General features: G+C 52.1%; 1 protein-coding gene across 1 annotated transcript in view; it reads right to left on the bottom strand.

Moving 5' to 3' along the window:
- CNPY1 (canopy FGF signaling regulator 1) overlaps nt 1-27,852 on the bottom strand; it is a 93,963-nt gene that overhangs the window by 49,917 nt on the left and 16,194 nt on the right. The window contains exon 2 of the mRNA XM_033193063.1: nt 20,142-20,304. Coding sequence (XP_033048954.1) covers nt 20,142-20,235 — 94 coding nt within the window. The 5' untranslated portion in view covers nt 20,236-20,304. The remainder of the gene's footprint in view (nt 1-20,141; nt 20,305-27,852) is intronic.

The following is a 27,852-nucleotide window of genomic DNA, read 5'->3' as shown; positions in this document are numbered from 1 at the left end:
CATTTGCCATTTTCAAGGTTATGAGCAAGATGCCAGGAAGCCACCGAGGTCTGAGTCTCTGCTCGTGCCCCCCAGGGAGCTCATGTGTGATGGATGCCATGCCTCCATTCCTCCAGGGTGTCTGGGCCACTCTCCCCACCAGCAGGAGTGGCTATGGGAACCAAGCCATCAAGAGCTGTGGGCAATGTGGATTTCCTCCAGTGGCCTTTAGGCCACAAGCAGAGGTGACATCAGAACCATGCGGGGAGTTGCTAGAAGTATAGACCCAGGTTCCAGCCTTGGAGACTCTGAGTCGGGGTCTGGGTTAGGCCTTAGATCTGCAAACGTCTTTGACATGCAAGAGGTCAGTGTGCTCTGCAATGGGGGCCCTCCCTGTCCCCAGGTGCACCAGCTAGCAGCAGCTCTCCTGCACCCTGAGCCTCTCTGGAGCAGGTGCTGCTGGCCAGCAAAGAGGGGTGCAGGGGCCACTTTCTCTGGTACCTCAGAGAACATGGCTCATTTCCAGAACAACTTTCTAGCAGTTTCTATGAGCAAGGCAGGAGCCCTGGTACTATGATGGTGGTGAGTAAAGTGCTCACACAATTCCTTCCACCCATATTGCATCTCCTGCATGGCTGTGCTCACACTCCTTTGAGGCAAGACGAAGCCCCGACTCCCAGAGTTGCAGGAGGCCAGCAAGGCAAACGTGCTGGAGGGGTGGCTCTCCCCTAGCTCCTGCTCCCCAAAGTAGAAATGGCTGATGCCACAGTTTTTCTTCAAGCCTGGTCTCTAGACATCCAAAAGCGTGGCGGGCCCCACTCTGTGCTAAGAGGAAGCCATGAGAAGAGGCTGAAACCCAATGACGAGCTGCGCCCGCGCAGAGGCCGGGGTGAGCTGGATGCAGCTGTGCACGGCCTCCTGGGTGCCTCAGGCCTGACTAACTCAGGAGCATCTCCCACCGCCCACAGGATATCAGGGCCCATGATGGACTCGCAGCATCCACCAGGCCCGCAGTGGTGCCCGTGGCTCAGGCAGGTGCAGGACAGAGCGGGGCTTTGGAATCTAGTCTCAGCTTCACTACACCCAAAAGTAGCTTCCCTCCCTCCCTCCCTCCTTCTTCCTTCCTTCCTTCCTTCCTTCCTTCCTTCCTTCCTTCCTTCCTTCCCTCCCTCCCTCCCTCCCTCCTTCCTTCCTTCCTTTCTTCCTTCCTTCCTGCCTTCCTTCCTTCCTCCTCTCCTTACTTGCCCTGTTGGCTGCTTCTGTCCCCCCAAAAGATATGCTGACATCCCAACCCCCAGTACCTGTGAATGAGGCCTTATTTGGGAATAGGGTCTTTGCAGATGGGATTGATTCAGATGAAGTCATACTGGAGTAGGGAGGGCCTTAATCCAAGGATGGGGCCTTCTAGAAGAGGAGAGATGCGGGGAGGTGACCTCACGGGAGAAGGCCACGTGATGACAGAGGCAGGGACCGCGTTGCTGTCTACAAGCCAAGGAAGGTCCAGGACCACCAGTAATGCTAGAGCTGGAAGAGTCAGGCACAGATCCACCCCTCCAGGTTTCAGAGGGGACGCAGCCCTGCCCATGCCTTGATGATAGACTTTGGGCCCCCAGAACAGGGAGGCTCCACTTCTGCTATTGAAGCCAGTAACAATGGGGGTTGTGTGTGGGGATTGCGCAGCAGGCTCAGGACACTCACACACACTCTGAACCTTGTGCTGCTCCGGGCCAGGTGTGGGAAGCGCAGCAGTGAGGGAGGCCGCAGCCCCATCCTCGAGGGTCCCAACCCAGCCGCAAAGACCCCATGAACAAGCTCGGCGAGCTGAGTACTGCTGCAGAGAAAGAGAAAGTTACAGGAATGCACAGTCACTCGGGTCCTGGGGAAGGCCTCCAAGGACAAGCAGGAGTTGCCAGGAAGAAAACCAGAGAGCACAGCTCCTGGGGCAAAGAGTGTGCACTCCCGGGAGGGCCCAGCCATAGCACTGGGTGTCTGACCCATGGGAATGCATTCTTTATGCTCCATCTTCCTCATTGCTTCTTATTCATTTTTCTATCATAAGGATTTTCCCAACTTGAGTGTGGTTGTTGCCATTTTATAAACTGTTACATAATATCCAATCAAGCAGATGCACCATCATTTCCTAAACTTTTCTATTTGTGCGTGTTAGGTTGCTTCAAAGGCTTACAAGATGGATAATTTAGGCTTGTCAAGGATCCTCATTTGAAACATAGCTGTCTTTTCAGGTTAACCTAGAGCATGGTTGCATTTCATTTGGTCATTTCAACAAACTTTAAGCACTTCTCTTCTGAGTACTGTGTCCCAGGGTGCTGGAGATATAACGATGAGTGGAAGGAGCCACCATCACTCATGGAGTCTGCAGATGAAAGAGTAGCATCTACAAGTTCCAGAAAGGAGAAATGCAATGTGCTAAGCAAACCTACATGGATAGGGTGGCAGGTTAGAAAAGAAGACTGAAAGAAGACTGCAGCATTTTGCCATCTTCCATGAAGAGGTGGTGTCTATTGCCCCACCCAAGTCTGGGTTGGACCTGAGACCTGCTTTGGCCAGTACCTGTGGCAGAAGTGACATGCCAGCCTCTGGAGTCATCACCAGCCCATGAACCTCCCAGCCCATTCTCAGCCTGGGAGAAACAGTCAGCTGATGTTTTCAGCCTCTGGGTTAGGGTGAATTACTCAGCACAAGTGGGCTGGACCTTGTCAAAGAACACAGGGGGCTTCCCTAACAGAATGACAAGTAAGACCTGAAAGATGATCAGGCATTTACCAGGTGAAGCGTAGATGAAGCTGTGTTTGCAAAAACACCCTAGTAGAAAAGTGCAAGGTGAATTTGATGCACAAGAAAAAACAGTAGCCCACAGTGGCTCACTCCTGTAATCCCAGAACTTTGGGTGGCCGAGGCGGGTGGATCACTTGAGGTCAGGAGTTTGAGACCAGCCTGGCCAACATGGTGAAACCCTGTTTCTACTAAAAATACAAAACTTAGCCAGGCATGGTGATGGGCACCTGTAATCCCCACTACTCAGGAGGCTAAAGCAGGAGACCTGCTTGAAGCTGGGAGGTGGAAGTTGCAGTGAGTCAAGATCATGCCACTGCGCTCCAACCAGGGTAACAGCAAGACTCCATCTCAAAACAAAAAACAAACAAGAAACCAGTAGCTCAGATACCTGGGGAGAAAGGAGAGGGAGAAGTGTGTTCTGTGCTGAGGCTATAGAGGTTGGGGGCCAGGCCAGGCAGAGCCCTGCAGATACAGGTAGGGAATTATGTATCTATTCTCAGCCAAATGGACCTACTGCAGTATTTTGAGTAAGGTGAGATTTGATGAGATTGCATTTTTCATTTTTTCTTTTCTTTTTTTTTTTTTTTGAGAGGGTCTTGCTCTGTCTCCCAGGCCAGAGTGCAGTGGTGTGATGTCAGCTTACTGCAGCCTCAACTTCCTGGGATCAAGTAATTCTCCCACCTCAGCCTCCCAAGTAGCTGGGACTCCCAGCATGCACCACCAAGCCTAGCTAATTTTTGTGTTTTTGTAGAAACAAGGTTTTGCCATATTGCCCAGGCTGGTCTCAACTCCTAGGCTCAAGCAATCTGCCCACCTTAGCCTCCCAAAGTGCTCAAATTATAGGCATAAACTACCTCACCCAGCCCCAAGATGTGCATTTTTCAAAGATCATTTAGGCTGCAAGCCAGGACAGCAGACTAGAGAGGACAAGGGCGCATGCTGGTAAGTCAGTTATTGAGCTACTGCAATGATCCAGGTAAGCGATTACTGGATGGTGGAGGAGATGCAGAGATGTGGATGAATTCAAAGCTTTTGGGGAGGTAAAAGCAATAAGACTAGAGATGGGTTGGATGTGAAGGTTTGGGCGGACACTGCTGGTTGCTTCCTAACCAACATCCCCCTCCCACTCTCTTCTCAATTAATAAAGTACCCTCCCTATCCAGTGATTGTCATCTGTATGTGTCAAAGAAACAGGTTCATTCCAAGTTCAATTCAACCACAGCAATTCCATGCATCTTGCCAACTGCTGGTTTGGGATGGGTGTGTGTCATAATTGCAGAGACGGGATGTGAGAAGGGGTGGTTGGCAGGCATCTAGACAGGGATCATTCTTCTCTTTTACAAAGTGGAGACATGTAGAAACATCCTAAACCTCGTTCCTGCCTCTGGATGACATCATCTGCAGGTGATCGCTGGAAATATGGCAGCCATTGTTGGCTTCAGCATGGTATTGGCCTGCTCAGGTCACCATAACAAAGTACCAGAGCTGGGGGTTTAAACCACAGAGACTTACTACTCACTGTTCTGCTGCTAGAAGTCCAAGATCAAGGTGTCAGGAGGGTTGGTTCCTTCTGAGGTCCCTCCTTGACTTGCAGACGGCCATCTTTTCCCTGTGGCCGTCCCTCTGTGTATGTCTGCGTCCTAGTCTTCTCTTCTTATAAGGACACCAGTCATAAGTTTACTATGGGCCTTGTCTAAAGGTTCCAGCCCAAGATCTCATGTTACCTTAATGGCCTCCTTAAAAGTCACTGGGCCCATCTTCACATACAGCCACATTAGGGGTTAGGGCTTTCACATGAATTTTGGGGGACACAATTAAGCCATAACCAGCAAAACCGGGAAATTTCATGTCCACATGGCAAGACGTCCACAGGTTGGCCCCTCAGCGTTGGTGGCCTCAGCCCATCAGGGACCTCCTGGCTCTGGCTCCACCTCTCTGCAACGTTCTTGGTTTTCCCACAGGGATGCCAGATGGTGTCCGCAGTTCTAAGCTTCAAACCCTCAGAGCCCTACATCTGGAGGTGTGGAGGATCACTCCTCACCTGTCAACTTCCATTTGTAAGGAAAACGTTGCCAGACACCCCCGCAAGCCCCTTCCCGCTCCCATTGGCCAAAGCTGTCCCGCAGCCTGGCGCAGCCCCGGCCCTGGCTTGGAGACGCAATGATGGTGTTTGACTGAGGCCAATGGAGCTGCACTCTCAGGGGCTGGGAAGGGCCAACCAGTCCTCTGCAGCTCTTGGCAAAGCTGAACAAAATCAGGGTTTCTCTCAGCAAAACTACTCCTGGCCCAGAGACCCCAGGACATGCCACGATGCTCAGAGCGCCGGGCAGCGATTCAGGGCGGCAGCCGGCGGGAGGGTGCTGGGCAGGGGCGCGCGGCCAGCTGGCGCGGAGGCAGATCGAGCCCCGAGGCTCCTCAGGCCGCGCGCCCCAACACAATCTCCACGGCAACCCGTCTGCAGGAGGGACTCCCCATTGAGTTTTAACCCAAATTATATTTTCCAGGTCTAAAATCAGAGCCGCTGTGGAAGGAAGTACTCATGGTAACAGTTTCGAGATGCTCTGCGTGTGAGGACCGGCGGGGAAGCAAGAGCTGAGAAACAGGATTTTAAATGGAGCAGCAAGCCCCGGCCGCTCGGGGCCCAAACTGCAGTGCGCTGCTATGTTCCTTTAGAAAAAAGAGGCAACGTAGGAGGTTGTGGTGTTGCTGTTTGTTTTCGGGGAATATTGTAGTTTCCGTGTAATTCTATTTACCTGGGGTCTTACTCAGTTACCTTTGACGTGCAGGAGAATGGCCTTTAATCATGTGACCAGCAAATGCTGTTTCCTCTGGGGAAATGCGGACAACTCCACAGTTGAGAGATTTTTGATCCTAACAGAAAAGGGTCTTTGGTTAGCCTGCAGGTAACCAGAAATCCAATCCACGTCTTATTTATTTATTTATTTATTTAGACAGAGTCTTGCTCTGTCAACCAGAAATCCAATCCACATCTTATTGATTGATTGATTGATGATTGGTTGAGACAGAGTCTTGCTCTGTCTCCCAGGCTGGAGTGCAATGGTGCAATCTCAGCTCACTGCAACCTCTGCCTCCTGGGTTCAAGCAATCCTCCTGCCTCAGCCTCCCGAGTAGCTGGGACTACAGGTACATGCCACCACACCCAGCTAATTTGTGTGCATGTGTGTATTTTTAGTAGAGATGGGGTTTCACCAGTTGGTCAGGCTGGTCTCGAACTCCTGACCTCAGGTGATCCACCTGCTTCGGCCTCCCAAAGTGCTGGGATTACAGGCATGAGTCATCGCACCTGGCCGAATCCACGTTGTTTAAATCTCACTTTTTATCTTTCTTTTATTCCAGTAAATCTTTTATTTTTTTTGAGACAGAGTCTCACTCTATTGCCCTGGCTGGAGTTCAGTGGCACAATCTCTACTCACTGCAACCTTCACTTCCGGGGTTCAAATGACTCTCCTGCCTCACCCTCCCAAGTAGCTGGGACTATAGGCATGAGCCACCATGCCAGGCTAAATTTTTGTATTTTTAGTAGAGACAGGGTTTTGCCATTTTGGCCAGGCTGATCTCGAACTCCCGACCTCAACTGATCCACCCGCCCCAGCCTCCCAAAGTGCTGGGATTAACAGGCCTGATTACTCTTTTAAAGTTTTTATGCCAAGTTTCTTGAGTACTAAGTTTATCTTCTGTACAATATTTGATAATGTCAAGAAAAGTCTAGAAAAAAACGCAAACCACGTTGCTTATTGTTACCTATTTTCCCAAGGCACCCAGCAGAGCTATTTTTATGTTGACTCCTGTCCCCTGGGTTCTTGCCAGTGAAAGTTACCCACTATGTGATTAAAGAGGCTTGGGGACAGTCACATCTACAGTGAGCCGGGGGAGCAGGGGCCCTGAAGCAATGACCACAGCTTTCCTGGGCACAGTGCTTCCCGCACACATGCTAGACACCCGCTGAGAATGCCACGGGTGCCATCGTGAAGTCAGGGGTAGACTCTCTGGCGCAGATACTGTTCTTATCAAGCCCATTTAATGGATAGGGGAAACTGAGGCTTACAGCGGATAAGCACAGTGCTTCAGGTTGTCCCTGGCTGCAGAGCCAAGATTCAAAAGCAAGTCTGTCTCCAGAACTCAGCCACCCATCACCCAGGTGCCGTCTGTGCAATAGAGAGGCCCTGAAGCGAACGCTGATGGTGAGAGAGCTGGCGGGAGAGTGTGGTCCGAAAGCAGTGTGGAGGCGTGTTTCTAAAGCCAGAGTGCCCCATGCCAGGCTCCATGCACATCACAGGGTCCCTCATTACCAATGAGGAAAGTTTTGTTATAGAAAGAACCTTACACGTACAACTTGTGTGAGTTCTGATAAACTGATGAGGAATGATGAGGCTGACCTCATCTCTCATACAGCGAGCCCGGCCATCTCTGCCACCTCGCGGCCCCTTCAGCCCCATCTAAAGGAATACCACCTTTCCCAGCAGACTCAGGCACTTGCTGGCCTAGGAGGAAAATAATTTCCCAAGAAAGCATCTAAAGACAGCAGAGTGAGCTCCAGCTAAGCTCACAGCTGTCCAGCCTGTCCTGTGACTGAGGAAGCCAGGGGGCGGGTGTGTAGACAGCCAGTCCCACTTGGGATGAGGTCGCACAGTTCCTGTCGCGTTGATAGGAAATCACATTTTGAGAGTTGTGGCATCAGCTCCTCTTAGAAGGGGCGGCTTGGTATCCTCCGCGGAAAGAGCCCCAGCTGTAGAAGGATGAGGGGAGAAGCCCCCTCCCAGCCCCCGTGCTGCTCACTGCTCTGTGGCACCACCGGCTCGAACAAGTGCTGTGCCTCTGACAACCGCCTGCTGCAGAACCCAGGCGAGGCCGGCGAGGCACATGGTGTCTGCTGCCTGTTCAGGCGAACCACTAATTTCCAGGTCAGCTCCAGGTCAAAGGCCACCATGTACTCCAAGACAGTCCAAAGCCTCCCTCATCCACTGTGGACAAATTGGTCAGTCTCGGGCACTCGGAGCTGAAACAGGGATTCACGGAGTGAAAGATGACAGGGACACACAGGCCGAAAGCCAAGTACCAACCAAGCCAGCCGCTCCCAGGACATCCCGACACAGGAGCCTGGGAACAGCCGAGTCCCCCAACAACCCCCGTCTCGGAGGACAAAACAAAGCCAAAGCTGAGCCGTGGCATTCTTTCTAAGCAGGGTGAATAACCATTCTCCTGTCTCCATGTTTTCAATGCCATCTCTATGCATCTGAGTATAGATTTGAATCTCAGAGAAAAAATACTTGAAAAGCAGGCATTTTGTGCATGGTTTACATTTTAAAATCAAATGCAGAGGACTCGGGGAAAGGCCCACCCGAACCATGGTCGTCACCATCCATGGCACCGTTCGAGTGGGGACCTGCAGTGATGATTCCCAGGACACAAAGCCAGCCCTCGCCTTTACCAAAGGGTGCAGAAGGTACACGTTAAGCCAGGATCTTGTTTCACTTAGAGAGGGACTGAGCCAGGTTTCCAAGGAGAGAGGCCATCCCTGAGGAAGAGACCATGGGGAAGACGCCACCCTTGCTTGCAGAGCCTGGCTTAACTGTCAGAGGCAGAGAGGGCTGAACTCTATTTATGAAGGATATTTAAAGAAAAGGGGTGAGTCACGTGGCCTATTGGGTTATTGTCCAAATGTCCCCAATTTTTTTTACTCCTCCATCTCAAGGCCTTTGCTGTGTAACTTTGCAGTTCTTCCCAACTTGCCGCTGACATTGGGCTCGGCCATGTGGCCTGCCAGGGGAACGTGGTAGAAGGGACAGTGAGGTACATAACTTCACCTGTTGTATGAAAAAATCATGGTGAGAACCATTAACCCAAGAGGCAGAAACGAAACAAACCAGCAATCATGTGACCTGGAGTTCACTGTGACGTGGAGCTGGCAGGAGGCCTTTGGGTTTGATTTTCGGCTTGGCCAATAGAAGGGACCCAGACATGGGAGGCAGAGAGAGCCCCGAGAACCAGGGGCTCCAGGTGTGGCTGGGCAAACGGCACATGTCAGGGTCCTGCGAAGCACTGTGTGGTGCCAGCATTAGGGCAGGAGACACACAGACCGTCTGCGTCCTGGGAGAGACTTGCGAGGGGCGGCTTCATGACCAGTGACCTGTGCCCAGAGCCCGCTCACAGAAGGGTCCTGCGCCCGGGGCAGCACTCTGCTGTCGCCGTCGTGAAACTCTTACTGATGCTTCACACCATTTTCACTTTGCACTGGGCCCACACAATTATACAGCCCGTCTGGTCACGGGGGACTAAGTAACTAAGAGCTGACCAGCGGCTCAGAACAGGGCAGTGTCTGAGTCCATTCTGGCCACTACAACAAAATACCAAAGACTGGGCAGCTCAGAAATAACAGAAATGTGTTTCTCACCATTCCAGAGACTAAAACCCCAAGATCCAGGTGCTGGCAGATTCAGTGTCTGGGGAGGAACCATTTCCCGGCTCACAGAAGTCTCACTGTGTCCTCCCGTGGTGGGAGGGGTGAGGGGCCCCTCTGGAGGCTCTAAGGGTGCTAGCCCCATTCATGAGCCTCCACCCTCCTGGTCTAATCACCTCCCAAAGGCCCCGCCTCCCAACACCATCCCCTAGGGCTTCAACATCTGAATATGAGGGGACATGAACATTCGGACCATAGCAGTTAGCCCCCTGCACCGGGCCAGGCATGCAGGGAGCCTGGGTCTGGGGAAAGGGAGTGCCAAGGCTGAGGTGCAGGTGACCTGGCTCGGTCAGAGCAGCCTGACTCCGTGAGAGCAGCAGCAGGTAACCCACAGCCCCACAGCTGGCACGTGCAGGACCTCCCACATCAGTACCTGGGTGCTGCCCCTGTGCCAACCACAGTGCTTCATGTGTATTTTCCACAGCTCCCCATGAATAAGCGGCATCACTGGTACTTTACACATGGGTCCTTGAGGCACAGACAGTGTCAGTCATTTGTCTGGGGACCCACAGTCAGGAAGCAGCTGGGGCTCAGGTGGTCACCCTCCTGTAGGGAACACCATCAGAACCGAGAGGATCTTTACCGCCTCCTAATTCCCAATGAACTTGTTAAAGTTCTATAAAATGGAGGGAAACCTAGTAGAAATGGCTGAGCTCCCAATGGATAGACATACAGAAGGACAGACGAGGAGGCTGAGACTCTGCACAGCGTGCCTGCGGGCCATGTGCTGGAGGAGTGGTGAAGAGGAGGTAGGGCCCTGGAAGCAGGGGAGCCCTTTGTCACAGCAGCCACCCAGGGCCTCTGAGCCCAAAGCCCTGGCAGATGAGGCAAGGGGCTGGAAGAGGAGCTTCTTCCGGGAGGCGGCTCCACAGTGTCAGGCTGTGCGGCCCGGAGTCGTGGGGCACCTCTACCCGCGAAGGGCTATCTCCTGTAAGGAACACCATCAGAACCGAGAGGATCTTTACCATCGCCTAATTCCCAATGAACTTGTTAACGCATTTTTAGTGTAATGAAAACATTAGATCAATCCCTAGCAGGGACCGTTGTCATTAAATCGATAGCCCGGGTGGTCCATCACGCTGACAGCTGACGTGCGCAGGAAGGTCGGCTCACAATGAGAGTCACACAGTGCCCTCCACAGCAACGGGGGTGAGGGAGGGGGCTGGGAGAGATAAAAATCTCCATCTGAAGCACCTTGAAAAGAGAGGACAGATAGGATTGTGTCAAGGTTGCAGGTGCCCTGGAGAAGGGCAGGGTGACCATGTCAGCGGCTCACTGAGAGCGCACCTGCACGGGTGGCTGTTTCAGCAGGAACAGAGCAGGTTCTTACAGTGTCTGCAGTGCGTGCGCCACTAGGATTCCCACCACACACTCCTTCATCGTCGCTCCAAATGAGTCCCACAGACCAAAGAGAGGGCCGGGGAGAGTGGGGCAGAAGGAAATCCTATAAAAGAAGCCCAGGGTGAGCGCTGGGAGTAACCTCCATGGGAAGCCAGGAAAGCGAACATGGGGCCCCGACGCTCAGGACAGGCCTCCGCAGGCAGCGGCTGAACACGCCCCCCAGGAGGTGTGGGTTTCGAGAATGCGTACCCTGGCCTGCAAGCCTCATGGCCTCATGTTTTCGGCTTTCTAAGCAGGGATCTGTACTAAGAGAAAGGGGAACGGGGATGGGACGATGAGAACAGCTGTTCAGCACACCAATGTGTGCACCCAGAAGCATTATAACCATAACTCTCCAATATATGCATATACATGTGTGTACACACAGACACACACGCATACACACACACATGCACACACACTCGCTCATGCGCACACACGCCATGTGGGCAGCATCGGGGATGGACTTGAGTTCACCACCAGACCTAAGACCACAGAGGACAAGGGGAGGAGCTCAGCAGTGTGGTGTCTGTGGGTGAGCCTGGGGGCCCCAGCAGCTGTGGGGCCTGCAGAAACCGGCAGATGAGGGGTTGAAAGTCTGGGGTCCCCCTCAGCACGGGAAAAGATCCGGCTGGGGAAGCAGAACACACTAGAGGGAAAGTCACTGGCAAGGTTGAGCCCGGTGTGGGTTTCTGCAGACAGTCCTGGAGAATGTAGACAGTCCACAGAAGACAGCAGAGCACTTCGAGAAGTCCGCCAAGTGCTGATGAAGTGAACAGACAACAGCCAGTTAGAAAACAAAACAAGAGGCCAGGTGTGGTGGCTCAGGCCTGTAATCCTAGCACTTTGGGAGGCAGAGGCAAGCGGATCACCTAAGGTGAGGAGTTTAAACCAACCTGGCCAACATGGCAAAAACCCATCTCTACTAGAAAAAAAAAAAAAATTAGCTGGGCATGGTGGTGGGTGCCTGTGATCTCAGCTACTTGGGAGGCTGAGGCAGGAGAATTGCTTGAACCTGGGAGGCGGAGGTTGCAGCGAGCCAAGATCACGCCAAAAAAAAAGAAAAGAGAAAAGAAAGAAAACGAAAGAAGAAAACGTTATGTTAACACCAACAAGACAGGGTAGCCAGAAATAAATGAAGCACTGGCACCTTGGGGTATGGAAATGACTCTGTCCACCTCTACAGCGAGGAGAGCAGTTAGATAACCCGCAGAATGCACAGCGCCGGGAGCCGGGCACCCGTGTGGAGCTGGACTTCAGGGGAGGAGACGACATTCACGTGGGGCCAGCGATCCTGACCACTGCACCACTCTGGTGGGGAACGCTGATAGTGGGGGAGGGTGGAGGGAACAAGGGGCCCATGGAAAATCTCTGCACTTTCCACTCAGTTATACTGTGTAGCTAAAACCACATAACAAAATAAAGTCTATTTAAAGGAGGAAATTTACAGGATGCATTTGAAGAAAACCTTGAACTCTACTGGGAAATAGTAAAAAGATTCAAGCAAAGGAGATTGTTCTTAGATAGGAAGGCTAAGCATGGTAAAGATATAAATATGCATCTATATACGTCTAATGAGATAAAGATCAAATAATAACCTTTTTGACCTTTATAAAATAACCTGAAAGTGAATAGAAAATATGAGTAATATGTGATATTAAAATATAGAGGTATAATAGGAAATATCTATAATAGTGGTGCAGAAATAGTTAAAAACAGCCAAGAGTCTAGAAACTTCCATGGAGTCCAGACTCTAACGCACACGGGAATTGATTACAAGATATTATTTAAAATAATAACAGTAAGGTACTAAGCAAAGACTTAATGAGTGTATATTGTATGTCAAAGGTCCACTCATTAGCCTCCATTTCTATCACGACCCTTTACACCAAAATTAATTCCAGGTGGATTCAATATGATTCTTTGAGGTAATCTTCAAGTGTGCTTAGTTTTGCCAGGTGGGATCGTGCATGCCTGTGGTCATAGCTACTTGGGAAGTTGAGGTAGGACGATGGCTTGAGCCCAGGAGTTCAGCTACACTCCAGCCTGGGGGACAGAGCAAAACCCCCACCTCTTAAAAATAAAGAAACAGGCCAGGCGTGGCGGCTCACACCTGTAATCTCAGCACTTTGGGAGGTCGAGGCGGGCGGATCACCTGAAGTCAGGAGTTCGAGACCAGCCTGACCAATATGGAGAAACCCCGACTCTACTAAAAATACAAAAATTAGCTGGGCGTCGTGGTGCGTGCCTGTAATTCCAACTACTCAGGAGGGTGAAGCAGAAGAATCACTTGAACCCAAGAGACGGAGGTTGCAGTGAGCAAAGATCATGCCATTGCACTCCAGCCTGAGCAACAAGAGCGAAACTCTGACTCAAAAAGAAAACAAACAAAGTAACAAACAAAAATGTGTGCCTTGTTTTTATAAACATGAGATGAAACCAAGAAGTCATAAGGAAAAATATTAATAAATTATATTACATCAAAAAGTTGTAGAGCAAAAGCACCATGAGCAAATTCAAAAGATAAATGAAAACCCAGAAGCATGCGATACCTATGAGAAGAACTATTTTAATTTTGCTTAAAAGGCTCTTATAAATTATTAAGGAAAAAATAACAGCCTAATTTTTTTAAATGAGCAAAACAGGCTTAGAATAAGAAATAATTCTAAGCCTGCCTCTTCTCTTTGCTCATTTTATGCTATTTATACTATGCTCATTAAATACTATTTATTTTTTATTCTAAGAAGAATGGTCAGGTGAAAACATATCAATCTCACACATAATTTAAGAAATGCTAGGGCCAGGCGCAGTGGCTCACTCCTGTAATCCCAGCACTTTGGGAGGCCAAGGAGGGCAGATCACTGGAGGTCAGGAGTTTGAGGCCAGCCTGGCCAACACAGTGAAACTCTGTCTCTACTGAAAACACAAAAATTAGCTGGGTATGACTGTGGGTGCCTGTAATCCCAGTGACTCAGGAGGCTGAGGCAGGAGAATCCTGCCTTGAACCCGGGAGGCAGAGGTTGCAGTGAGCCAAGATTGTGCCATTGCCCTCCAGCCTGGGCAACAAGAGCAAAACTCTGTCTCAAAAAAAAAAAAAAGAAAGAAAGAAAGAAAAGAAAAAAAGAAACGCTAATAAAATTAAATGATGACTTTCTTTTATCAGATTGACAAAAATTGAAAATATGCAGAGTTGATTGAAGCAGAGTTGATTGAAGAATGTGCACAAACCATCACATACTAAGTGTTAGGTAGTGAACTGGCAGAAACGATAGGAAGTCCACAAAAACTGTCAAGAAAAGAGCTCCAAACTCTGTTAGTAAAAAATACAGTTAAATAATTCTGTGTATAGCATGTCATTCGTGTTTAAAAAACAAAAACCCAGCACCTCAAACCTTACTAGTAAGAGGATAGCTACTATCAAAATATCTGAAAACCACATGTTGGCGAGGAAGTGGAGAACCTGGACTCCTGGACGCTGCTGCTGGGGGTGTAAAACGGGGCAGCTGCAGTGAAAAACAGTAAGACCATTTCCCAGCAAGTTAAAATAAGAACTCCCATAGCACCCAGCAACTTCCCCTCTGCATATAGACAGAGAATTGAAAGAAGAATCTCAAGGAAATATTTGCACTCCCGTGTTCATAGCAGCAGGATCCGCAGCAGCTAAAACATGGATGCAAACCAAACGCCCATCCACAGATGAATGGACAGACAATGCGGTCTGTACGTGTGATGGGATATTACTCAGCCTTAAAAAGGAAGGGAATCCCGACGTGTGCCACAACCTGATGGACCTCAATTTTGCTGAGTGAAATAAGCCAGTTGCCAAAGCACAAATGTGGCAGATTCTGCTTACCTAAGATCCCTCAAGTGGTCAAACCCACAGAGACAGAAAGTAGAACCGTGGGTGCCAGGGGCTGCGGGGTGACAGAGCGGGGAGTTCGTGCTTCATGGGGACAGAACTCCAGTTTGGGAAGATGGAAAGTTCTGGAGATGATGGAGGCAAGTGATGGATGCTCAGGAATGTGATTGCCCGTAACGCCATGGAACTAACTGTACGTTTAGATGGTTAAGATGGAAAATTGTAGGTTACGTGCATGTCACTGCAATTAGAAATGAGACCCAAGCCTCACGGATCAGGTAGCATTCACACAGTTGCACCAGAGACACTGTCAAGGGATGCCTACCCTGGGGTGGGCAAGTGTAACTGGCTGCAGCTTTGGTTCAAGCCCAGGAGTGGGCAAGTAGCGGTGGAGAGGAGTGGCACCTACATTTTCCACAGCAAGCATGTACAGATTTTGTCATTATTATTATTATTATTATTACTATTGAGATGGAGTCTTGCTCTGTTGCCCAGGCTAGAGTGCAGTGGCATAATCTTGGCTCACTGCCACCTCCATCTCCCAGGTTCAAGCAATTCTCCTGCCTCAGCCTCCCAAGTAGCTGGGATTACAGGCATCCACAACCACGCCTGCCTAATTTTTGTAGTTTTAGTAGAGATGAGGTTTTGCCATGTTGGCCAGGCTGGTCTCAAACTCCTGACTTCAGGTGGTCTGCCCGCCTTGGCCTCCCAAAGTGCTGGGATTACAAGTGTGAGCAGCCACACCCAGCCCACTCTTCGTAATTTAAAAGGAGGAAGAAAATGATCTGACATTTGCGAGAGGAACGGCAGCCAGAAAAAGCCCACAGCCGAGGCATGACACACAGCAGAGACCCCACCACTGGGCAGGGCCCTCTTGGGGCAGGCTCCAGCAGCCCCCTGTCCACACCTGCTCCCTGCAGCCTCCCTGGGGAGCCGGAGCCTGCATTTCCTGAGCTTGAGGCCAGGAGTAGCACCCACATGCTCTTCCCAGCATTGTCATGCTTATTCCATCACTAGGGTATGGGCCCCCGAGGCATGCCAGCGCTGGGCCAGGCACAGAGGTAACACAGTGAGACACAGCGGGGAGATGGCACCACCTCAGCAGTCCCATGTGGATCCTTTAGGGGGACGGGTGGCCTAGAGACAAGCCCGGCCCATGGGGCAGAGGCCGGTCGATGAGCATCCGTGACGAGGTCATGAAGGAGGCCGCTTGTTCCTGAAGGCCGTCGTGCCCCTTCCTTGCCCATTCCTGCCACACCCTGCCAAACAGGGAACTGACAACGGCCTCAGGTCCAGCCCGTTTCAGAGGCCACCAGCAGATCACTGGAGGTCAGTGAGGGCCCCTGGAGGTGCCGGCCCCAGGGTTGACAGGCAGAATCCCGCAGCATGGGGCACACTTCCCAGTCAGAGCCCACCTTGACCCTCCAGACTGTGTGATGGCAGTAAAACCACAATAGCTGGTGTCGGGAGAGCAAAGGAACAAGGTCCAAAGGGTCTTCTCCTTCCAGGGTCAGGTACCACGACGGGGGGGTCAAAGCAGGGGCCTTGTACTGAGACCCTGGTCACCCTCAGGGGTGCCCTGGTGGAGGATGCACAGGGGTTGATGGTGCCCAACATGCAGGGGCGGGCAGAGGTGGAGCAGCCAGCAGGGGAGGCTGGAAAGGAGGACCCGAGGATTGGCCATGAAAGCAAGAGGCACCTGGAGGGGCGAGGGCCATGAGGCTGGGCCCCCATCTCTCACCACATACAAAGGTCAACTCAAAACCGATTAAAGACTTAAATGTGAGACTGGAAACTATAAACCTACAAGGAGAAAACATAGGAGAAACACTTTATGACATTGGTCTGGGCAAGAATTTGGGGGGTAAAACCTCAAAAGCACAGGTAATAAAAGCAAGCATAGACAAATGGGATTCCACCAAACTAAAAAAACTTCTGTACAGCAAAGGAAGCGATCAACAGAGTGAAGGGAAAGCCTGTCCTGTGGAATGTGAGAAAGTGTTTGCAAGCCATACATCTGATAAGGGACTAATACCCAAAATGAATAAGGAACTCAACAGCAAAAATCAAATGATCCTATTTTAAAATGGCCACCAGGTATATGAAAAAATGCTCAGCATCACTAATCACCAGGGAAGTGCAAATCAAAGCCAGAGTGAGACAGCACTGCACACCTGTTAGAATGACTCGAACCCAGCAAAACCAAAGATGGCAAGTGTTGGCGAGGATGAGGAGGAAAGTAGACCCCGTACACCATTGGTGGGGATGCTAATTGGTACAGCCATTATGGAAAACAGTAGGGAAGTTCCTCAAAAAATTAAGAATAGAACTTCCCTATGATCTAGCAACCCCACTACCGAGTACAGACCCAAAGGGAATGAAGTTCCTATGTCAAAGAGATACACTGAAAAGTCACAGTGCACCTCATAGATAGGTACAATGATTAGGTGTCAATTAACACAAAATTTTAAAAGAAGAAGTGTTGGCTCTGCCAGCCCCAGCTAAATCGGATGGCCCATTGGCCTGTATTGGTCCATTCTCACTTTGCTATAAAGAGCTACCTGAGGCTGGGTAATTTATAAAGAAAAGAGGTGTCATTGGCTCATGGTTCTGCAGGCTGTACAGGAAGCATGGCTGGGGAGGCCTCAGGAAACTTTCAGTCATGGTGGAGGGTGAACACAGACATGCCGAGTTGTTTACTGATTTTCTATGACTGTTTTTGTGCTCCAACGACAAAGTTCAATAGTCACAACAGAGACGGCATGGCCTGCGGAGACGGAAGTACTTACCAGCTGACCCTTCACAAAAACAGGTGGCCACAGAGCCACGTTCAGAGTCATACCACGCGTGGCGGGGAGAGAGCCAGGGCTTTAGCGACCCACTTGGACGTTGACCCATGGTTGTTGAGGGCTGTTCCTGGGGGTGCTAACTCCCCTGGCATTTCCAGCCTTCTTTGCACTCAGCAGAGGAGGTCAGTAATCTGCTGGAGGCCAGAGGAAGCTCTTAGGTGCCCACATCAGGCAGCAAGTGGGTGCTAGGAGGTGTCAGGAGAGCACCAACAGGCTGGTGACCCCTTTACCTCGGAGGGAGGCAATCCACACAAAACCCTTCGCCACTGCTCGGAGATGGCAGGTGCCAACGTTAGGCATGATTTCAGTTCTCAGTAGCATTAGCCTCTTCCCACAGGACTTATGAAGAACAGCCCAACACCATAGAACCCCACGGAAGGGGCTCAGCTGCAATGTCATCACCCAAATCCTCCAGGAAGGGAGACCAAGTCCAGGGCTGTGTGCTTTGCCAAGAGCCTCTCACTGACAACATAGCAATGATTAGCAATAAGGTGGCAAAGAATGCTGGTTTCATGCATTTTATTACTAATATGACTCCTGGAAGGAGGGCAGGCAGGACACTTGCTTCCCCCTGGGTAGGTTAGGTTTTCTGTATTCTGTTTTGCGAGGCAGGATTAGGAGAATCGCTTCAGGACATGGAGCAGCAGCGCTGCCACCTCTGCGTTCACCGTGAGTACTCAGGGCCGTTCGTGCCAGAGAGACAGAATTCAACCAAATTGAAGCAGACGAGATGTCTCTTCCCAGGTTTCCCTAAGTGGGTTGGCTTCAAATGGAAGAAAATACTGAAAGAGATTTTAAGAGAGCAATGCAGAATGAGACAGAAAAAGAGAAGAAGAAGAAACCCCTAAGACAGGAGATCTCATCATGGAGTTGGAGCTGGACCAGGTGAAACAGTGAGATTCAAGAGGGCCTGTGCCACCGCACCCTCTTTCCCGGGGGTCTCCATTTCTCTGTTCAGCTCGTCCTCTCTACCTCCCATGCCCTGGCCCTGGGGCTTGCCGGCTTCCTGACTCCTCACCCCACTTCTCCAAGCTCCGCCTCTGCACCCACCTGGCGTGCTCCAGCCCTGCACCTGGTCTGTTCAAAACTCATCAGCAAGTCAAAATGTCCGAATGCCCGAATACATGTCTATTTGCAATTATATGCACAAGCTGCAAAACCCTATTAGGGACTATGTCCAGTTTTGAGATAAACATGACCAGGAGTTCTAACATTTCCTCCTCAGCCCTCAGGGGCTCAGGGCCTCCTCCTGGCCTGCACCCCACAATGCGCATACCACACTCTTTAAACCCGAGGCCAGCAAGCGGCCCTGCCTGCATCTGCTCTTCACACCATTCTCATGCATGGGGAGGGATCCATTGCCAAAACGATTCTGAAAACCTTTTAGGCCTTTCCAGAGCATCCTCCCCAAAGCTCATCCCCCCAGAGCACACAGCGCGCTCGCCTTGGTCTGTCCCAGAGCACTGACAAGCTCATCTTGGTCTCTTCCAGAGGCACTGCCAGGGCCCCCAGCCTGGGTTACGCATTTGCATTTGAGCAGCAGCTTCCTGGAAACAATTCTTTAGAGTGAAAAGCAGGCCCTGGGTCTGGACAAAGAGAATGTATTTTGGGTGATGGGTATCTTTTACTTCATCTCCAATCACCCAAACCCCAGGGGGTGCCTGCTGATAGTGTGTGGAGTGGATGTGGGGACTGACTCTGGGAAGGTTCTTGGAAAAGGTTCAACTGACACCCACCAGTGACACGACAGCCCCTGTGGAGACCCTGACTCACACCTCCTCCCTCATCAGCCCCCCTACTCTCACACCTCAGCCCCAGCCCACTCCCCCTCTAGCAGCTCCCATGGGATGGACCCTTGTTTCAGAGAGTCTCTGTGGGTTCCCAGCCCTGCCTTCCCCTCCACACCCTGTCCCCAGGCCCTGGTGCCCAAACAGGACACCTGAAGCCACCGCCCCTGTCTTGTTCCCCTCTTGGTCCCAAAACCAGGCTGGAGAAGCCAGCGCCAGTAAGAGAGCCAGCCTCGAACTGCCCAGGCAGAGCTTGTTCAGTCCTGCCTGCAACCATGGAGCCAACAGCCATCCAGGAGAAGTACAGGCAGAGGCAAAGAGCAGAGGCCCCCAACCCAGACCCAGCCGAGGTCAGTCAGTGGAGGCATCAGGGGCTCTGTCCCAGCCTTCAGAGCCTCTTCTTCCCATGTGCTCAGTCCCTGCCACAGCGGGCCCTGTCCTTCTCGCTGGGGCCACCGATTCTCTCAAGGCTCTTACACCGCCCATTGTAACCCACGCGATGGAGGCCGCCTGCTCTTCCTCTGTTCTCTGATCAGCTAAAAGCCACCCATGAATTCCTGCATCAAGAGGGCAAGCTTTAGCCAGGAGACCTGAGAGTGTGTTTTTAAATCAATTGTAACTAACTGATGTCTTGTAACCAGCAGGCGTGTGAGAGATGTCGTCCAAGGCTCAGGGACAGGCGCACACCTTCCCCGGCCGCCAGGCTGAGCCATGACCCCAGCCCACCCCAAGTGAGCTCAGAGAGGTGAAATGCCTGTCCAAGTTCATGGAGCCAGAGCACAGCAGGGGCAAGGCTGGAACCCAGGGGACCCAAAGCAGCTGCCCTCGAGACTGGACGCAGGGCCTGGACTGGAGGTGCTGAGAAGGACCCCCAAAGGGCTTCTCTTTGAGTACCCAGGAGCTGGGTAACAGGGAAAAGCGGTGGCCCAGCAGCCTGGCCCCCTTGGGGAAGGGTTTACTGGGCTCTCTGGAAGCCCCTGGACCCCTGTGGCACCCCCTGCATACACACTCACCTCCACAGAACACCTCCGGATCCCGGGCACCCCGGGCCAGCGCGGGCCCCAGCAGCAGGGCCAGCAGAGCCAGGGGCAGCAGCATGGGCCCCATGCCAGCTGACCGACTGTGCCGCCTCACACTTGCCTCCTTCCAGGCCCCTCCCGGGTCCTTCCGCCAGTGCTGGGCATGCAGCAGAGAAATGGCATACAAAGGTCTCCGGGCCGCACTGCCCTAGATACCCGCCCCACCCTGCAGGTGCTGCACCTGGGCCCCTTCCCAGTGAGCCAGCTGCACCTGCACCGCACAGCTGGTCCTCTCCTGGTCCCCGCCCCACCCCACCCCCACCCCAAACCTGCCCTGTCTGCCCTTCCCTCAGTACTCAATCACCCCCACCCCACATCCCCACACCTGTTTAAGGTTCTCACACCTGTCTCAGGTTCCCACACCCTCACCTCCAACCCACCACCCCTGCCTCCCTCCCCGCCCCCACCTCGCCCTGCACCGGCTCGTGCTGCACCTGGGCCCACTTCAGGTGCTCAGCAGCCTCCGCCCAGTTGGTCAGCACCCTGTGCCTATCCTCACCCCTAGTCCCCCATCCCGGCCCTCCTCCTTCACCCCTTCACATCCCCACCCCATCCCTAGTCCCCACTCCAAGGCCAAGTCCCCACGCTTTGGTCGGTCCCCAGCCCTGTCCCATGATCTCCACAACCAGCTGAGGTTCCCCACACCCATGTCCTTGCCTCCAACCCCCCCGTCCTGTCCCCACCCCCTGCAGCCCCCATCTGCCAGGGCCATTTTACCGTCCTCTGTGGACCACAGGTATGAGCCCTGGAGCTCAGGCCCTGCCACTCAAAGCCCTGAGGGCAAACCCTCCCCCGGCAGGTAAAGGTGTGAGGTCCCTGGGCCCTTCTGGGTGGGGGGACATCCTCCAGGGTTCTGAGAAGCTCCTCCTGTGGGGGACCCCGCCTTTATCTTCCTGGGGACCTTCCCACCCCCATGCCACTCTCCTTCTCCTTTGTACCCTCCCATGGCCCCCCTTTCCCCACTTTATCCCTGCACACCCCATAAGCCTCTGAGTGGGAGGAGCTGATGCGTGTGCACTCTGACAGGACCCTGCCCTGAAAGCAGCGGCCCCTTCTCAGAGGAGCAGGGCATACAAAGCAGGGCGCCACCCTGGCCACCTCCCCTGGAGGTGGAGACTCCACGGTGGTTGACTCAGAGCCTGCACTGGTGACCTCCCTAGAATACCCTGCTGTGGACCCAGCGGGCCCTGTGGGCACAGGCGGTGGAGAGGGAAGGCTAAGTGTTTAGTGCAGGGAGGAAAACGCTGTTCTGAGTGATTGTCTCCACATTCATCTCATCTGCATTTTCCATGGTGCTCTGTTTGCTTCTGAGCACTTGGTCCCTAAAATAATGCTGGCCCCATTGAAGATGACAACAGGGAGTGACATTTAGAAGAAAATGGAGGTGAGGAAGAACAGGGGTGTGGGGAGAAAGGAAGGAAGGAGGAAAGATAGAAGGGAGAAAAGAGGGAGAAAGAGAGGAAGGAGGAGGGAGGAAGGAAGGAGGGAGGAAGGAAGGAGGGGGAAGGGAGGAAGGAGGGAGGAAGGAAGGAGGGGGAAGGGAGGAGGGAGGGAGGAAGGAAGGAGGGAGGGGGGAAGGGAGGAAGGAGGAAGGAGGGAGGAGGGAAGGGAGGAAGGCGGGAGGAAGGGAGGATGAAAGAAGGAAGGAGGGAGGAAGGGAGGGAAGGCAAGAGAGGGATCTCCTGGTAGCCACTGTCCCATACGGACTCTGCATCCCTCTGAGGACCCTGGCACCTTTTAGTGCAGAACAGCATCTGGAAACCATGCTCGGGGTGCTCACTGCATTCATTGCTGCAGGGGTGTCATGGCTCCCAAGCTCTCAGGGAACAGAAGGAGGAAATACCTGTATATATCCATATAGACAGACATGCTCACCCCAACACACATGTGTATGTCTCGCTGACTGTTGCTGGGTCTATGTGTACATTTTACTGAACCTGTCAGTTGACACTGAGACCCCAGTCCCAGTCTGGCCACCTCCGGTTCTTTCTCATTTTCTCCCTTTCCAACATTAGTAGGCCCTTCTCCGAAAGCAAGAAACAGGGCTCCTGTCTTCCTGGAAAGGTGTATTTGCTCCATTCTCTGCGTATCTCCCCAGCCCCCACCACTTCTTCATGTCACTTGCTCCCCTCCCCAAGCTATGTCATTTACCAGGCCCCAAAGAATGCGCTTGTGGGATCTTTATGGATAGTTTGCTACATGCTAGGATCTGTGCTTTATGCAGGGATTCATCTTTAATTCACTCAATATCCCCAACCTGTAGATAGGAAACCGAGCCTAAGGAAGATGTAGCCATTTGCTCAAGTACACTTGCTCATATGGTTAGTGACATCATTTTATTTTTAGCCAGGGCAGCAGTGTGCTCAGTTCCTCGTCACCTTGCTCCTAGCTATGTCTAGGAGACAAAGCTCTGGCCGGTGAGATGTAAGTAGAGGCTGTTGGTGGGGCCTCTGAAAAGTTTGTTAAAAGTGGGAAGACTGGCCGGGCGTGGTGGTTCACGCCTGTAATCCCAACACTTTGGGAGGCTGAGGCAGGCGGATCACCTGAGGTCAGGAGTTCAAGACCAGCCTGGCTAACATGGTGAAACCCTGTCTCTAATAAAAATACAAAAATTAGCTGGGTGTTTTGGCGGGTGCCTGTAATCCCAGCTACTCAGGAGGCTGAGGCAGGAGAAGCACTTGAACCCAGGAGGTGGAGGTTGTAGTGAGCCAAGATTGAGCCATTGTACTCTAGCCTGGGCAACAAGAGTGAAACTCCATCTCAAAAAAAAAAAAAGAAAACTGAGTAAGGATGTGAGCAAAAAGAATAACAAAATTAAGAATTTGATAACACAAGGAGTTGGTAGTGGTCTGATGAAACATCAGTCTCGTATCACTTGTGGAAGTGTGATTGGGTACCACCTCCAGTGAGGGTAACCTGGTAATAGTCAAATAATCATTTAAATTCTAAGCAGGCATCCTGGGTGACCCAGTGATTCCTCCTGCAGGAATTCACTCCACACATATAGTCGCACAGGTGCACAGTGGTTCCCGTCTGAAGTTACTCATTGCAGCATTGTTTGAAACAGCCAGAGATAAAAAAACAATCTGCTTTCGGTAGGAAACGTGTTTAAAGTATGGTGCAATGAACTACCGTGTTAGGGAAAAGAAAGGGAAATTTCTTTATGGAATGCTATGGTATAATCTCCAAAACTTATTTTTAAGTTAAAAAAAAAAAAGATTCCAAACAGTGTGTATATAGCAGGTCCTTGACTTGTGATGGTTTGACTTGTAATTTTTTGACTTTATAAGGATGTGAAAGTGACATGCAGTCTATAGAAACCATACTTCAGATTTTGAGATTTGATCTTTCCCAGGCTAGGATATGCATTATGAACTCTCTCAAACCTGGGCAGGGGCAGCCACAGCCCCCAGTCAGCCCTGAGACCATGAGGGTGAGCAACCTGCCCTCTGCAGTGGGCTGTGCTGCCCAGTGATGCTGCCAGCTGTGGGCTGATGTGAGTGTTCTGAGCATGGTTAAGGTAGGCGAGGCTACGCTGCAATGTTCCCTTGGTTGGGTGTATTAAATGCATTTTGACTTAAAATACTTCCGACTTATGATGGGTTTACTGGGATGTGATGTCATCCTAAGATGAGGAGCGTCTGTAATGTAATATGTTACTCTTTGAGTAAAATAAAATATTTCTGGAAGGATACCAAGATCAGTCTCCTCTGGGTGGAAAACCTAGTGGCTGAGGGCCCTTGGATAATAAAAAACCTGGCCTTTGTCCCTGGTTCCTGGGTGGGAGACTCTAAGTCCTGGGAACTTCCCCAGTGGTTAAACTGTCTTCATTATTCACATGACTCATGGTGGGCCCTGGTAGCTTGTACTGATGAGGTGAGCCAGCGTGGCCCCTGGATACCTGCAGGATGGGAGGTGGCCACTAGCAAACCCAATCATGTGATTAGAGGGCTAGGACTTTGGGCGCAGGCCTGTCAGCCCAACCTGCTGACCTCTGGGAGGCAGTGGAGGAGCTGGAGACTGAGTTTTCCCCAGCTTGGCGGATCACTCAACCAATAGTGTTTATGAGGCCGGGCGCGGTGGCTCAAGCCTGTAATCCCAGCACTTTGGAAGGCCGAGACGGGCGGATCACGAGGTCAGGAGATCGAGACCATCCTGGCTAACACGGTGAAACCCTGTCTCTACTAAAAATACAAAAACTAGCCGAGCGAGGTGGCGGGCGCCTGTAGTCCCAGCTACTCGGGAGGCTGAGGCAGGAGAATGGCGTAAACCCGGGAGGCGGAGCTTGCAGTGAGCTGAGATCCGGCCACTGCACTCCAGTCCGCGACAGAGCGAGACTCCGCCTCAAAAAAAAAAAAAAAAAAAATAGTGTTTATGGAATGAGATGCCAATAAAAGCTCTGATAGTGGGGCTCCGTGGAAGGCCCCGATGTGCCTGGAAGATGGCATGTGCTGATCCACAAGGCAGGACATGGAAGCTCTGCATTCGGGACCCAACCAGCCCTCGCCCCACGTGTTCTTCATTTGGCTGGCCTGATGTGTGTTCTTTATTATGAAAATGGGATTGTGGCCGGGCGCGGTGGCTCAAGCCTGTAATCCCAGCACTTTGGGAGGCCGAGACGGGTGGATCACGAGGTCAGGAGATCGAGACCCTCCTGGTGAACACGGTGAAACCCCGTCTCTACTAAAAAATACAAAAAACTAGCCAGGTGAGGTGGCGGGCGCCTGTAGTCCCAGCTACTCGGGAGGCTGAGGCAGGAGAATGGCATAAACCCGGGAGGTGGAGCTTGCAGTGAGCGGAGATCCGGCCACGGCACTCCACGCTGGGTGACAGAGCAAGACTCCGTCTCAAAAAAAAAAAAAAAAAGAAAATGGGATTGTGGCCAGGCACAGTGGCGTGGTGTATGCCTGTAATCCCAGCACTTTGGGAGGCCGAGGCAGGTGGATCACCTGAGGTCAGGAATTCAAGACCAACCTGGCCAACACAGTGAAACCCCGTCTCTACAAAAATACAAAAATTAGTTGGGCATGATGGCTGGTGTCATCATGCTGGGATTCCAGCTCCTCAGGAGGCTGAGGCGGGAGAATTGCTTGAACCCAGCCGGCAAAGGTTGTAGTGAGCCGAGATCGTGCCACTGCACTCGAGCCTGGGTGACAAAGCACCCAGTAAGATTCAGTCTAAAAAAAAAAAAAAGGATTGTAAGTGCAACACTTTCTTAGGCTCTGGGAGTGTTCCAGTAAATTATAAAACCTGAGGTCATCAGGGGAACCCCCAGATTTGTAGCAAGTTGGTCAGAGGTACAGGTGGCCTGGGGACCCCACTTGGAGGTGGCATCTGAAGCAGGGGCCGTCTTGTTGGGACCCTACCCTTAACCCATTTATGCCAGAGGTCGCAAGTCTTTTTTTTGTGAAAAATCAGACCTTGACAATGACCTTGAGGAGTAGGCTATAAGTAAGTCCCACAAGCTTAGCGTTCCAATAATGGAACACTAGGCATAAATAGGTTAAACCTGTGGGGTCTGATGCTCACTGGTTGGCAGTTTCAAAGTGGAAACAAAAAAGGGAAATGAATTTTTGCTATAGACATTTTGTACCTTTTTTGAATATATTTCCTATATACAAACAAATGAAAAGAAAGGTATTTTTAATTATAGGAAAAACAAACAGTTTTATACGAAAGCCGTAGTGCAAACATGAAGCCGACTAAAACATGGCCTAATTTTGAGCTACTGACAGAGCTTAAAAAAAGACTTTCTTCCCGCGGACAGGGAGCCCTCTCCTTCCAGAGGGGAGTCTAAAGCTTTCTGCCTGCTTCATGTGTTTCAGAAGCTCTAGCTTTCATTCTCCGTTCGATTTTACCAACCAGCCCTGAGCAAACAGACCTCCGACCCTTGAAGTCAGGAACACTTGGAGTTTCTCCGGGCAAGGCACGGGTGGCCGGTGCCAAGCTGCCCAGGTGAGGAGAGTCTGGAGGACTCACGCCTTAGGTGTGTTTGATTTCACCACGGCAGGAAAAGCCTCCTCACGTGCACCGCACCGGCTTGCAGAAAACAGCCCTGGCCTGGAGTAAGGCGTTCGGAAAAGCGCGCTCTTCTCCGTCCCAGACACTCCCTCTCCCTGGTACCCTTGCAGCTCTCCGGTTGGGGGGTTTTTGGTTTTGTTTTCTTTCTCTTTGCATCCTCATTTCTCCTCTGGGCTTTTCTGTTGCACTAAACAGAAAAAAAGAGAAGAAAAACATTTTGACAGATTGTTTTACTCTGTGGCCACAGGAAATCAGAGGGGACTAAATGTGGAAGGGGCTGAGCGACTCCAGCCCTCTCGTTCAGTGCACAGAGCAGCTTAGCAAGAAGGCGTGAACTGCTGGGCTGGGCTTGCATTCTACAAAACTCTGCAATTCACCAGGGTCAGCCTGGGCGGGCACTCCAAGTCCATGGCCTGTGTCAAGTGAGTCGCACAGCTGACGCTCCCTGGAGGCACGGGTGTCACCGACCCTTCCCCATCTGCTGGCCCAGACTTTTAGGCCTGCGCTGTCCCCTGGTTGTCTGTGGTCCTCCCCAGAGGCAGGCTCAGTCCTGCCCAGCACTGCGGAGCACCTACCCTGGTGGCCGCTCCAAGCTTCAGTCCCCAGGCAGATCCAGGCTGAGACACCACAGGAAGGCCAGGGGAACCCCCATACTGCCCAGACAGACCCCATCCAGCATCCACTGAAGCCGCTGAACACCCCCTTAGGGACTCTGACTGCTGCTTCCTCTGCTTGGGGCAGCATGATGAGGCTCTGCAGGGCTGAGGAGGGGCACAGTCCTCAGAATGACAGGTGCGTCCAAGCCACACCATGTGGCACTGTGGGTGGCCTGTCCCCCTTCTTAGCCAACCCTTTACCTGAGCATCAGTGCAGCATCGTTTGGGCCGGGATGAGCATAGAGTTTAAATAGCCATGGTCCCTTCTGTCTGCCGATAGTGACTCCAGGGCCTGGTGGGGCTGGGCAGGGCACCCAGCTCTGAGGAAAATGCCGCACTGTCCCCTTCACATCCCTCCTCTCAAGCCCACTTGCCAGCAAGACAAGCTATGAGCCCCAGTCCCCAACGAGGTTGGTCCAACGCCTCTGACCTACTCCCTGCAATGAGGATGGAGGGAGTAGCAGCACCTGGCCCCAGCCGCCTGGCCGCTCCTGATAGAGACCAACTGGGTCCGTGACTTAGCCCTTTTGAGACTCAGTTTCCCCGATCTGTAAAACAAGATGTGAAGGTGAACTTTAGGTGATTACTTGACTGGGGAAGGCAGGCCTGGGTAGCTGGTGAGGCCTCAGGTCTGGGTGTGTCTGGAGGGCGTTTCCAGGAGAGACTGGCATTGGAATCAGTGACTGAGGAAGGACGCTCAGTCCCCAGCCTGGGCCGGTGCCACCCAACAGCTGCGGGCCCACAGCACACAAGGCCGAGCACAGGCATATCGCTCCCGCTCCCTCCTGGGCTGGGGCCCCTTCTCCTGCCTCTGGACATCACACTCCAGGCTCTCTGGCTCTTGGGCTCTGGGACCCCCACCCTGAGCTCGCCTGGGGATGGCGGGGCCTCTGCCGAATGGCAAAAGTGGGTGGAGGAAAGAGTGGTGGCCTCTGAAAGGTGATTTGAAGAGGAGAGAGACCGAGGAG

Source organism: Trachypithecus francoisi, unplaced genomic scaffold (assembly GCF_009764315.1).
Source record: "Trachypithecus francoisi isolate TF-2019V2 unplaced genomic scaffold, Tfra_2.0 Lachesis_group4, whole genome shotgun sequence".
Lineage (NCBI taxonomy): Eukaryota > Metazoa > Chordata > Mammalia > Primates > Cercopithecidae > Trachypithecus > Trachypithecus francoisi.
Note: the sequence above shows the minus strand (reverse complement) of the source record. Positions and strands in the feature narration are given on the sequence as shown.